Source organism: Podarcis cretensis (genome assembly GCF_951804945.1).
Source record: "Podarcis cretensis genome assembly, chromosome: 5".
Taxonomy (NCBI): Eukaryota; Metazoa; Chordata; class Lepidosauria; order Squamata; family Lacertidae; genus Podarcis; species Podarcis cretensis.
In genome coordinates this window covers 38,935,460-38,949,974 of record NC_137174.1, presented here as the reverse complement: position 1 = coordinate 38,949,974, position 14,515 = coordinate 38,935,460, and the positions used below count along the sequence as shown (strand labels likewise).

The following is a 14,515-nucleotide window of genomic DNA, read 5'->3' as shown; positions in this document are numbered from 1 at the left end:
CCCAACAGCACAAGCCAACAAGATGAAAATGTTCTTCTCAGATATTTCACTACACATATATTAACATCAATAATTAGTCTTCAATTGAAATATTGGGCGGAACTACAGTGGTACCTCGGGTTAAGTACTTAATTCATTCCGGAGGTCCGTACTTAACCTGAAACTGTTCTTAACCTGAAGCACCACTTTAGCTAATGGGGCCTCCTGCTGCCGCCGCACCGCCGGTGCACGATTTCTGTTCTCAACCTGAAGCAAAGTTCTTAACCTGAAGCACTATTTCTGGGTTAGCAGAGTATGTAACCTGAAGTGTATGTAACCTAAAGCGTATGTAACCTGAGGTACCACTGTACAGACTTCCCCAATTATTACCCATTTTATTCAATTGCAGAGGATACAACACAGATTAAACAGCTGCAACATCCAGTAAGACAGATCTAGTGCTTCTGTCTATAAAACTGAGTGGGAACGTAATTTGATTGGATCCTCATATCATATATTGGTCTGGTTACTGCTCAGGACTACCCATTTGATTACCACTTATTATGGAACTTGCCTCTTCCCTTCTCCCACCTCTATCCCTTGCTTGCTTTATACATACTAGCTGAAAAGCTAGCTTTGTCTTGTATCATTTATTTTATGCCTTTTAGATTAGCAAGCCCTTTTTAAAAAACCAGATATTTTAGAGGTTTCCATTGGCAATCTGTAACTGACTGAGAACTACATGAAAATTGTGTCAGGAGACTTCCGGGTTGGCGCCTCCGGTAATGGCGGAATTCCTCTGATCGGGAGGAATTTGCTTCGTGGAAATCCGGGTCTGGCCGCCACGGTGAAGGCAGAGACCCACTAAAAATCACAGGTGGGTGAAGCCTGTGAATGTGGGATTCGGCTGGCACCTTTTGCGCCTCCCCTACTCGCGGGGAAACCCAGTTTCGGGGATCCGGAGCGACGTGGGGTGAGCGGCGCGGTGCTTCAAATTGATTGCTTTTTCCACGGAGCGAAGCTGCATAGCTGTTGCCGGAGAGCGCTGACTTTTTCCTGTGGACAATTTGATCTTAAAGCAACTACCCGTGAGTAGAGTGAAGAATTGGATTTTTAAACGTCTTAATTTGGCACCGAAACGGGGAGGTTCAAAACAGGAAGTCCGCCTTCCCCTTTTGTAAATAGACTGAAGCAAAGAGGCTGCAAGCTAAAGTCTTGGAAAGCCTACTGTGAAGGACTAAATTTCCATCAGTAAAAAATATTAAATCCCCCTTGGAAGCAGGAGAAGAGGGGGGAAGTTTTAGATTGTATATGCTTGCAGGAGAGAGTGAAGGAAGTTAAAATACCACCGCTCTGAACATGGAAACGGGCTGCTAGTGAGACTGACGTCTTTTGGAATGCTCATTGACCGTGACTAGAACGTTCACTGACAGTTAGTTAAATAAGAGAAATACATTGTTTCCAATGTCTCCGTCTGCGTTTAAAAAGGAGTAAAAGAACTGAAATTTGAAACTAACTTTATTGTTTGAACTGTGTCTAAAAGGACTAATACAAATAGAAACTGTTTCCCTCTAGAGAAAGCTTTTGAAACTGTTACAAGAGCTGATCTGGGGGTATTTCCAGCTGCAAGATAAAAAGCTGTGAGACTCTGGGACTGACCTTGAATCGGTTAAGAATGTCGATAGAAGAGGCCTTAGCGGTCGCATTAAGTAAGATAAGTAACTCACTGGAACAGCTTAACAAGAAGGTGGATGTGGTAACTACCAAAATTGATAATTTTGGACAAAAAGTGAACATCAATACAGAAACTATTCAGAAACTGATACAGGAATCTACTTTGACATGGCAAATTGCGGAGAAGGCTAGGGAGAAAGTTGTTGCCGTTGAACCTAAAGTAACACAGTTGGAGAGAGAGAGTCCCAGCCTTACAGATGCAATTTGATGACCATAAGTCGATGCCTTCTACGACTGAATTTAAAGAAAATCAGATTTTGAGGATTAGAGCCCTACTTGAACTGGAGAAGGAGAGTTTGATGGATTTCATCACGCAGGAATTTGCTGATTTTTGGGACTTGGACTTGGGTCAAGAAGAGATTAAAATTGTGAGGGCCTTCAGACTTGGAAGAGGAGGGAAAAAAGAGAAGGAAAAAATAAGAGACTGTTGGAACTACCAGAAGAACCTAGAACAACAGTCAACAGTGGAAATTTTGAAAGACGTCCCGAAATATCTTTTGGATTTTGGGTTTAACTACGGAGATTTGGTTGCCCTGTTGAGAAGGAACAAAATCATCTCTAGGTGGGAGTTTCCCCGAGATCTACTCTTCAGCCTCAAAGGAAGGAAAATAAAAATAAGATCAGTAGAAGACAAAGTAAAGTGCATGTATAAATATGAAGAAGACTTGCAGAAGGGACTTGGAGAAGAGTTAAGAGCATCGGACAGAAGATTACCAGGTTGATGAACTATATGGAACTGACTGGCAGAATCCAAGACCAGGGAGAAGAGAGGGTGGAAGAAGATTGGAAAACGTTTAAAGACTATTTATAGAAATATTGTAAAATTGACGAATGTTGGGAAAATGTTGGAATGAAGTTATATGGCTTTAGTAGAAATGTTATAAGGAATTAAGTATAGATAGATTATTAGAGTATTAGGGAAAAATAAGGTTAGAATATGTTAAGATAAATATAGGACAGAAAACAGAGAAAGATGGAAAGGAATTGCTGAAACAATTAACAGAAGTGGAATACAAAAAGGGAGGTGTGAGGAGGTCGTTGAAACAAGTAAATGAAAGATATGACATTGAAATTGTATGACGTATGTTAAATTGTTTTTGTTTTGTTTTGTTTAGCTTATTGTGTTAGTGTTGTGTAATGTTTTTATATTGTATTGTAATTTTTTTTCTTTTTTTCTTTTTTCTTTTTTCTTTCCTTTTTTGTAGTGTTTAAAAGTAATAAATATTATTTAAAAAAAAAGAAAGAAAATTGTGTCGGAATTAATACAGAAATAATACAGAAATAATACAGAGCTAGAGTTTTTAAGCAAATCTCCCTGCTTTGTGAAGAACAGCACCTTCTTCCTCTAGAAGTCTGAACAGCATAAAAAAAAAATATTCGAGAAATTCAGACCACAAAGGCATTACTAATACCTTGGGATGTGAATTAATGGATGCAATGCTGAGTTAAACATAATGCAAGTTTGTAAATCAGGTTGCAGAAAGCTCTACCCAACTTCTTTAATGCTAGATGGAATGCAAAATATTTTAGTAGCAACTCTAAACACTATTGTTGCTGCTGTACCTGAGATGGTGATTATTATGATGACAATGATGATGTCGTAACATCAATGCGCATACAGAAAACCAGGAAATACGTTTCTTCCCAACAGGATTGTAATATCACTTTTTATCAAATTTATCTTTACTGATACTTCTTTATTAAATGACATCAGTATGAATAACTTACTAATGAAGAAAGTAAAAGATTCCTGTTCAGAAGACATCTTAAAGCATACATATCTTTGTCTATTTCATAGCTATTTGCCCAGAAGTTATACTGGCTGGTGGTGTGCGCAAAAATTGTATCCAATTATTGAAGCTTATTTGCTAAGTGGATGATGTGACAGATTTGGGACTAAGTTCCTGATCTTCAAAATGATTAACGGGTTGAAAAAAAATGGGTCTGCTTAGCATGAACTGTGGCTTAGTGTGAACAAGCAAGTGTGCTGGTGTACAGTGAGAAAATCACAGCCACTTTGGTGAGCCAAGAACAAACCTTGGTTACAGCTTGTGGTTTGTTTGGAGGAAGACAAACTACAAATCCACGTTCTGATGTAATGCTAAGCCAAACCATAGCACAGCAGCACCAAGACCAGAGGAACAACAAAATGGCAAAATATTCTCACCATGCAGCAGCACACTTGCTAAAATTTGGCTTATTGTTATGTGCAAACTGGGTCAAGTCTGAAAGGGCAAATGAGATAACGGCATGATATTTGTGTTGGACGGGAGAAGAGAAGAGGTAATTTTGCACTGTGTTGTACATGAGATATTTATGTATGTTCACTTTGATAAAACAGACTCCAGGGGTAAACAATTTGACATGCCTTAGGCCTTATATTATACAACAAATGTAAATTCCACATTTAACCGGCATTTTGTTGTAGAAATATTCGCATTACAGTGCATGCTTTAAAGATCTAATCTATCCTTAATCCAGCTACAAATATAACGACAAATAAATTAGATGGAAAACCATCACTCTTTGAAATGACATTATAACAAACTCTGATTGAACAAGGAGTTTTCCGAACATAAGCCACTGACTCGAAGCCCTTGAGAAAAATCATGAGGAACAGTATTAAAATATGCAGTGGAATTTATTCTAAGCAGTCTAAGCATGAATACACTTTGAAGCAAATATGAACCAGAATTATATACCCTAGTTTCATTTGATCATTGGACAAGTTTTAGAATCATAAATTAATGAAGCCCTATATGTTTCTATAAATGATTTTTTGGTGATATCTATCCTATGAAAAAAAAATTACCTCTAATGTGTTTATTAGATAAAACTGATTTATCAAGGAAATGTTGGAAATAACAAGTATTTACAAATTGCTTGGCAAAAAATATTGCAAGTGCATCAGGTTTAGTCCCCTGTTCCTTTGGAATGATCATATGCTCACCATATTTATATTATATTGTTATATAATCCCATGGGCATAGTATTTCCCTATGGGAGGATGTGGTGTCTGCAGAGGAATTCCCATAGAATGCAATAGAGCTCCATGCTCCTCCCTCTCAGCACATAGAGTGCAGCAGATGGTTATGAGAAACTTGGTTTAGAAGAGGTGGATGACTGAATGGGAATATGGGGAGTATGTAGGCCTCTCATTCCCCCAGGCAACTCTGGTCAGCTGACTGCGCATGTGCAAAGTTGGAGGGAGAAGAAATAAGCATACAGGAATCCTTCTGCATGTGAGTTTATGCAGGGAAGAATTGTGCCCCAAATCCCATGTAAACTAATATATCTGATGAGAGTCACCTTTTCCTAAGTCCAGTACAAGTTGTGTGTAAAATCCAAGCCCAGTCTAGCTAGGCTCCAAGTGCATGCACAATCAGATCCCAGACCAATACACAATTGTGCATGCAAACAGATATCAGACATGCATTTCCCCTTTCTAGGCCAATAAGCCAGGGTTGTGCATGTTCAATTGTTCAAAGAAAGCTGGAATTCCAATGGAAGGGAAAGCACATGGCTTCAGCTCCTGCTTCTTCACCAAACATCTGATGGGCATGTTTTTAGCTATTTCTTAAAGGTGAAGCCCTAGTGTAGGATCAGTAGATGCCACATAGAAGGCTGTTCTATGAGAAGGAATGGAAAGTTTAAGATGTGTTTATTCAAAATATTTATGCACTGCTTTTCACCCTAGTAGATTCCAGGGTCATGTACAAATCAATAAACAAGTAAACAAATTGACAAAACATGGACCAAAGATAAAGATGGTTGCTGTCTTTCTCTCCAAACCAATGGTACAGGACACATTGATACTCATGGGATACTAACCGTGGACATTTATATGCACTTAAATTCTGTTGAACTCAGTGGTGTAGAAGGGTACAAGATACTGCACTGGATTGTGCCCATGATCATGATGAAATTATCTAACCATTTTTCAGATGTACTTTCAGATAAATTACCCCAAAATGCCAACTGTGACAAGAATATTAGCACCTCAGAGCTTCATAGCACGTAGATAAAGGAAAGCATAGGTAAAACATTTTAAGATACAGTATTCATATGAGAGCTACTGTTTTTCTATAACTCTGAAGCAGTGTTTTAGTTAGCTATTCTACTTTATAAGCAGCTTAGAAAAGTCTCTCCCTTTACAGCAAAAGGCTCTGAGGCTCTTTAAACCAATCTTTATCAGAATCCCCTTGGTATCAACACGCAGCAGCAAGCTTTAATTATACAAAAGTTGCTTGTGGACCTCAGAATGCACAATCCATTGCCCCAATACAGTCAGTTGTGGGTCCCCATGGTTCAATGATATCACAAACACCATAATATCTGAGCCAATGGCAGTCATAGTTGGCTGACTTGTAAAGGAAATGAAGGCTCACTGTGACATGCGAAAGCCTCTTGCAAGCCCCAAGTGAACTGATTTGGTTTTATTGGCGTTAAAGAATCACTTGGCTGGAGTGAAAACATGGCAAGTAGACAAAACAGAAGCAGAGGCTCTTATAAGAAGTTATACTGCCCACCACATTGGTGGATTTGTCAGCTAACAGGTTGTCAACTGTTAGATTTGTGTTGTTAACATTTTCACAGTTTCACAGGTGCTTCTATCACAACCTTTTGTGCTGAACAGGGGATTTCTATGTTTTTATCCTAAGCGAAAAACCAACAGCTAAGAATTCTGTGTGCAAAGTAATTTAATTAGTTTCAGATTTAAGTGGATTTGTACATTGCCCATGTAAAAGTGACCTATCAATTATGAATCTCTAACAATTAAAGTTACCAACTGGATTGCTGTGCAGGAAGCTTTAAGATGCAAAACAATGTATGGTCATTCTTTTCTTTTCTTTTTCTTTTTTTGGAGGAAGAGCTGAGATTATTTGAGCACTTGATTTCTAAAGCAGGCCAGGTGCAGAGAAAAACAAATTCCCAGAGTTGAATGCAAAATTGCTCTTCTGCCAAGAGAGATAAAAGCTGGGGAAGCACTTAGTAAGTGAAAGAATGTGCATCTGTTTACAATGACTTAGTGTTTAATTGTAGTAATGACTATGTGAACAACACCAATCACATTGGAAATCAATATTATAAATTTGGAATCTTTATGTTTACTTTATGGCTAATCTAGCCATTACTGCAGACATCTAAAGCAAACACTGCAGCTGTACCATGTTTAATTCATCAAGATGTTCTCTCAAGACTGACTGCCTCTCTGTTATCACCAAATAATTTTAGCTGAGCATCTGCCAAACTCTAGACTAGAGCATCCAGTTTTGCAAAGAACCATTAAAAGCCCCTCTTTAACTTGGCAAGCAAATCCACTTCTAGAGTTTCTTTGTAATAAAAGCAAGTATGAAACAAAATGTTCTGTGTTCCTACAGAAAGGCAACTGCCTTTAAAAAATGCAGGGGTTTTTATTTATTTATTTATTTTCAGTAGATAAGCAACATAAACACCCCCTGGAACCCAAAGAGCCCTTTGGAGAGTTACAGGCCATATTCATACGTTACAATCCAGAGGACCAGTTTCAGATGGCATATATGAATCTGTCTTGCACAGAAGAAGCCAGCAACTCTCCAAGGTCCTATTTCTGCTACCTATGATTCTTTAACTGGGGGGGGTGGGGTGGAGAACCTTGGGTCCTACAGTGTTGAAAGTAAATGCTTCCCCCCCCCCAAGCTATGAAACTAATCTGGTACAAACAAATGTTACACTGGATAGCAGCAGCAGTGGATCAAACGTCCTCCCTTCACAGAGAGAAGGAATTAGAGTATACAATTTTGCACTGTGAATGGAAATAAACATTTTACAGTATCTGGAGGCAGCGCATGGAAGGTATAATCTCTATGTGAAGACATAAGAACATGCTCTCCCTAAATGTCTCACTGCTAGACATCCAGTTTAGTCAGCTATTACTTGTCCTTCATACTCATGAACCCAGAAAAACCTACCTGGTCAATGTTATAGAGGGATCATCCAGACTTCCTTTAGTGCCACATTTCTAAACACGGGTACAAGCTTTAAAGCTCCGTGTCTGAAGAGTGGGTATTTGTTTTCCTTTATCCCAGCGCTTTTCCTGGGAAAACTTGTGTTTTACCGCTAAATTGGAGCAAATGGCAATAGGATTTTCCATAGGTTGTCATTTGCTCTGATTCATCCATAAAATGTGGGCCAGGATGAGCCCTGAAAGGATACTAGGTTAGATTGTGATGTAAAACACATCCTGTCTTCTAAAGCTGTGAGCAGCCCAAATGAGTACAGTGGTACCTCAGTTTTAGAATGTCTGTGTTGACGAACATTTCGGTTTTCGAACGCCATAAACCTGCAAGTAAATGCTTCAGTTTTTGAACATGCCTCAGAAGTTGAACATGCCACGCGGCTTCCTCTGAATGCAAAATCCTGTGACCTAGCTGCCGGCTATTGAGTTTTCGGTTTTCGAATGTTTCAGAACTCAAACGGTCTTCTGGAACAGATGACATTTGAAAACCAAGCTACCACTGTACCTCTTACAAACTTCTTTCAAGTTGTAAGTGAGATGTGGCCTATTTTCATTAATATTAGAGAAAGGGTGCAACCCTATGCACACTTTCCTATTAGGAAATATCATGAGAGACTGACTTCTGAAGTAAACATTTATAGAATCTTTATAGAAAACACCACTGAATTTGTTAGTCACTTTACCTTGCCTAGGGAAATCCAAAGTGACTTACAACCAACCAACCAACCAACCAGACCAAAAAAACCTCACATAGATACATTAAAACCAGGAGGAAAAAGAAATACATTAAAAACATCCTGCCAACTTCTAAATGGCCATAGATTAAAGGCCAAAGGTCTGGTTATAGAGGAAAGTTATGTTATGCTCCGTTCTTCCTCAGAGCAGTTTACCTCTGGTTCTCAGACTAGGTGTGTTTCAACAGCCAAACTGCACTATTGGCCTTTCAAGAATATTCTCTAGGCTTTGCTCTATTTTTATGAGAGTACATCTCCCTTCTTTGTGTGAGGTTTGTATAATTACTTAAGTCTCTGTTTGCAAGAACAATGTAAGCTCATATAATATATTCCCTTGAGGATTAAAGAAACTAGGAAAATGAGAATGGGGGCCTTTTCTTCTCTCAGGCTCCAGCTTCTATTCAAAAGCTATTATTATCTAACTACATGTTTGAGTGGCAAGGCTTTGGTTTTCAAATCCATTTAGCTAAATCAGATGAAAATGTTTCCATAGGTTGGCTAAGTGAAATTTATCCGTGATGGGCAAAGCAATCACTTTCCAAACTATGATTACTTCCTGACGGGGAGCTTCACTCCCCAACATGAAATCAAACAGATGCATTAGAAGTCGGCGGCAAAACAGACATGGGTCCAACTTTTGAAAGAAAGAAAGCTATCAGTCACTGGTTCCATTTGGATGATCAGACTTCATCAGAGGTAGCCAAGATATGAAGGATTTTTGTGTGCCCACACATAGCTGCGTTGCCCCTCCTTTTGCAGAAGCAGTGAAACAAGCCAGAAAACTGCAGTTAACTATGGTTTTCCATTGCATCCAAAACTGAGAACAACACTTCATGGTTTCCAAACAAGACAGGCTATCCAGCCAATTTTAAACCATGGCTTCATATCCTGGTTTATTTGGAAGCCATTAACCATAATTTCCAGGTTTCGGTATAGCAGGAGACTATAGTTAACTGCAGTTTTCTGACTTGTTTCACTCTTTGGCTAAGGGATGAGTGAGTATCTGCATGTGGATGCAGGAGGTTTATTCATATCTCAGTTTATTAAGCTGAGAAATCACTGATATGTGGCCATTGCATCAGCAAACATAAATAAAAATATATAGTTTATTTGCACTTTTTGCATACTGCTGCTCTTGTGAAATATTTCACAGTAATTGCTTACTGACCTTTAATTAACCTAGCAATAAGAGGTCTATTGGCAGCCATTATGGTTTTCTGGGAGTTAACATTCTTACTGAAAGAATTGGATGCCACTGTTTGATACGACTGGGTTGAGCCAAGACAGACAGCACACAACATAAGGGAAGCTTTATGAATTCAACAATGCCATTTGAAAGTGTGGGGGGAGAGAGACAATACCTTGGTTTTATCATATAACGCGTGATTATCCAGCATCATTTTCTTTTCGTGGGTAGCATATCTCCGCAGGTCACGTTCAAATTGCTACACAGACAGAAAAATCGCAACGATATGATAATAAACCAAAATGAATCTCCAAATTCAAACTCGCTGAAATGACACCTTTTAAGAAGAAATGGTGTTTTCCGATTTCAGTAAAGGGGAAAAAATGCATTCACAGCATACGATTTACCAAAGGCTCATGTTGCAACACACTTCCCTGACTTGAAATTGATGCATTCAACAGATCTCCATCAATTTCGGCTACTTTGAAATGCTGGAGTAAGACTGATTCTTTAGAGCCGGCATTAAAAGAATGGGGAAGGCAAAGTCGCCATCTACAAGGAAGTCTGTCAGGATCCCATTACTGTACAGATAACATTAAGAAATATGAAATTGCGATCATACATTACCCTCTTCTCTGTAATGAATGTAGCCTGCAGTTCATGCGAGCTCCATAATGGATGCTCACCCAGAGGGACTGTCTTTTGACATGTAATACTACATCACATTAGCTTTGTCTGATACTAACTGCCTTGCCGATTGTTATAGTTTTATAAGAAGAGATAGTTTAATTTAAACACATACTGGACTCCATTTGCTTGTGACTCACACAATTTGTCTGAGTCTAAAAAGCTTAAGTGTTTGCACTTTTCCAGTGAGCACAGAAGTTTGCAAAGTGCTTGGCTGCAGCTATCTGCCTAAAGGCATTCACGCTGCTGCCAAAGGAACACACTGAACATAGCATTGTTTTCAGGCTTATATAGCATTCCAGTGCATGTCTGTTCAGAAATAAGTCCTATAGAGTTTGATGGGGCTCATTAATATCTGTTATTTCTTGAAAGGAGCAGTAACGGGACATATCAGGTTCTCTGTCACAAACATGAATACTATGCAATATGGAAAGGGAGACATTAGGGTTTTCCACTTCTGGTGCTTTCATTAAGGGGTCTTAGAAACTAGAAATTCCATTTTTAAAAGGATAACAATACTCAGCTGTCTTTTCAAAAAAGTACATTTGTAGTTCTCATGGTTGTTTGAGAATGTTTGGGAAATGTTAGCCACAATCTCAGGGAAAAGAAATGTCTAGAGAATGGTCCCAGATGGCTCATCATTTGCTGAAATATTTCAAATTCCACAAATCCCCAATGTGCCAAAGATTCATGATTAATTTTAAAATTAGGACTGATTTTTAACAACTGCATTTTCTAACAATGTAAACAATTTCTTAACACCTAGCACAACCTAGTATGGAACCAGTACTGTGTAAAGGACAGAGAACTGAACCTGCACCGGGGTGATCTGGGTTCAAATCCCCAATAAGCTAAAAAGCTCAATGACAAAACTTGGTCAGGTCACTATTTCTCAGACTAGTCAGAAAATAAAAGAGCACTCTCAACTCTTTGGTAGAAGAATGAGAGACACATTTAAAAATAAATAACCCCCACTGTGGACAATGGGAAACAATTAGAAAATGAAATATTGTTCAGATATATGGATCTTCCTATTATGCTGCAAATATCAGAATTTCGGCTGAGGTTTCAAATTAAGGAAGGGAGGTTACTTACCCTAGATCCACTCCATCCTAAGAGTGCAAATGCATATTGTTCAAAGGGGCTTACAACGAGATCCACACGAATTGCTTTCCAGTCCTTCTTTCCTTCCTCAGCAGAACCAACTGATATAACAGAGTTGCCAAATTCCACTTTTCCCTTGGGTAATTTTAAAATTATAAAGCACTTCTGAAAATTATCTAAACCATCAACCTTTTTGCTCGGCAGCTTTTTCTTCTCAAATGTAGATTCAATGAGATCATAGTATAAGACCAATCCCTAGAAAGAAGACACAATTCAGATAATTAATTAATAGCTGAAATCAGAAGACTAGTAATGTAGGTTAATGCTCAATGGACAGCAAGTCTTAGGACCACCATACGACTATCTGAGAGTCATCTTGCCCCAAGAGGAGGAGAAAGAGAAGACATAACAGCCTAATGAGCTGCCTCTCCATCCAGCTTTCCATTGTTCCAGCTGAGATGGTCACTTCCTCCTCCAACCATAACCATAAGGACAATCTCACTCTGAGTGAATGGGTAAAGGGAAAGCAGAACAACAATCTAGACCACCATTTAGTTCCCACCAGATGAAGGGGCGTTTCCCTTCTTCAAACACCACCTAGAACATCCTTTCTCAACCTGTGGTTCCCCAGATGTTGTTGAACTACAACTCTCATCACCCCTAGCTAGCAAGACCAGAGCTCAGGGATGATGGGAGTTGTAGTCCAACAACATCTGGGGACCCACAGGGTGAGAACTGCTGACCTAGAGACACAACTTTTCTGGAAATTTTGGAGCTATGGGGAGTGGGGGAGTTTTCCAGGTGGTGGTGGAAAAGAAGGATTTTTGAGGGGGGGTAAAAATATGCATTTCTTATTTTTACAGCCCTTTAACTTATCGAAAGTCACTTTGTTATTTCTCACATTTGAGTTTACAAAAGAGAGAACAATACATCCATGCCAATCACCTGCATATTGGCAACCACCACTATTCCACCAGCAGGATGCAAGTTGTGCTCTAACTGGGGGGGGGGGGGTTTCAAGAGAACCTTTATTGAGCCATTTCTACCCATTTTTGTCATCTGCTGCAATGTTGCTGTTGCTGTTGCTTTTGAATTTTGTTTTCTGAATCTCTTTCCTGTGACATGTTGCGGTGCATTCTGATGCCTCAGATGGGCAATCTCTCTTCTACTTGTGTTTCTGCAAAGCTGCTGTGTTCCTGCAAAGCTGCTGCCAGGGGAGTTGGAAGAGTCACCGCTGTGCTAGATGGGCAAATGACATAAGGCTGTTTCCTATGTTCCTGCCAACAAACAGCTCTTCCCCGCTCCACCCCTTCCCTCTTTAAATTAGATTTCAAATCTGTAGGTGATGGTTCATAAGTTTATATATGCAGATCATTCCAATCTTATGCTCATGGAATGCAATATGTAATTAGCTCCACCCCCTGAAGCAGCACGTGGTTCTGACCCAGCCCACTACAGTGGTAACTTGGTTTATAATAATAATAATAATAATAATAATAATAATAATAATAATAATAATAAAATTTATTTATATCCCCCCCTCCCCAGCCGAAGCCGGGCTCAGGGCGGCTAACAATAATCAAATAATCAAACAATCATATAATCACACATTCTAAAAATATTTCATTATAAAAATTAATTAAAATCAAATTAATGGCAACCGATTAAGCAAAATTCTGTGCAGGTTGCCAGAGGAGGGAGTCAGGCTGCGCCCTGACCAAAGGCCTGGTGGAACAACTCTGTCTTGCAGGCCCTGCGGAAAGATGTCAGGTCCCGCAGGGCCCTAGTCTCTTGTGACAGAGCGTTCCACCAGATTGGAGCCGCAGCCGAAAAGGCCCTGGCTCTAGTTGAGGCCAGCCTAACCTCTCTGAGGCCTGGGACCTTGAGGATGTTATTATTTGCAGACCGTAGGTTTCTCTGTGGGGCATACCAGGAGAGGCGGTCCCGTAGGTACGAGGGTCCTTACAACCATAATCCGTTCCGGAGGTCCGGTTGTAAACCAAAAAAGGTTGTAACCCAAGGCGTGCTTTCGCCAATGGGGCCTCCCCCCCCAAAAAAAACTGGTTGTAATAAAAAAAGGGGGGACACACACTTCCAATTTTGATGTGGTTGTAATCCAAAACGGTTGCAAACCAAGGTTCCACTGTACTTTGGTCTGACTCTGGACAGTAAAAAAACAAAGCAGATCCCACAAATCTGAGTCTTCCCACTTGTTTCAGGCGCAAAATCCCATCGCTGTGATTTTAATTTTTAACCACATTTCTGCAGATACCAAGAGAAACTCCTGAAATGATTCATTCATTACAGCAATCTTCACTTCCAGTTTTGTGGCTTGGACCCTTCCAGAGAGCACTTCACTCCCTTAATCCAGGCAATTATAGGCCATTAAATAAGTTAGCAATAAAACATAGGTATGAAACATTCTTTCTCCCTTGCTGATTTAATAATATAAACTCAAGTGGATACAGTTTCAGAATCTGTGGATGGTGCTGTGTGGCAAATATGATGAGAAAGGCATTTTGGGAATGAATGCCTCTAAGTTATTCTTTACTGCCTCCCTATCATTAAATGGCTTAGCAATTTGTAGAAGTAAGTAAGAACACACAAAGGCTAGAAACCTGCAAATAACCATATCATTGCTTTTCTTTTTCTTTTCTTTTTTAAAATGCAATTAGGCAACAGTTACACAGATGCTGACTTCAGCAAGCAATTGAAATCTGACTCAAAGTCAGAATGCAACTTCTAAACAGTAATCAAGGCCTAGGATATATCCATTGAGACAATGTTTCTGATTAACTTAATTTGACGAGGCACCGGACAATACCCTTGTTTCACATAACACAGCTGAAGCAGCACTTCTCTAGGTTACAAATGGGGCCTTTTGTGAAGGCAGCTAGCCGTGAAAATCTTAAAATGCTCTAATCTGAGCATTGTAGTCTACAGAATATGAAATAAACAACACTTTTATGTCAGTTCCTCAAGCATCTCTCTCTACTCCCACCCCCATTTTACTATTCCTGCACTTGCAAAGGACTATATGCCAGATTTAAATTTTAGCTGAGGGTTATCATACAGACCATTTTAACATGGAGT

General features: G+C 39.4%; 1 protein-coding gene across 1 annotated transcript in view; it reads right to left on the bottom strand.

Moving 5' to 3' along the window:
* The window catches only part of DNTT (DNA nucleotidylexotransferase), a 137,922-nt gene that overhangs the window by 8,851 nt on the left and 114,556 nt on the right, over positions 1-14,515 (bottom strand). The window contains exons 9-10 of the mRNA XM_079978454.1: positions 11,414-11,677; positions 9,807-9,890 (exon numbers count right to left, since the gene is read on the bottom strand). Of these exons, the coding sequence (XP_079834580.1) occupies positions 9,807-9,890; positions 11,414-11,677 (348 nt within the window). The remainder of the gene's footprint in view (positions 1-9,806; positions 9,891-11,413; positions 11,678-14,515) is intronic.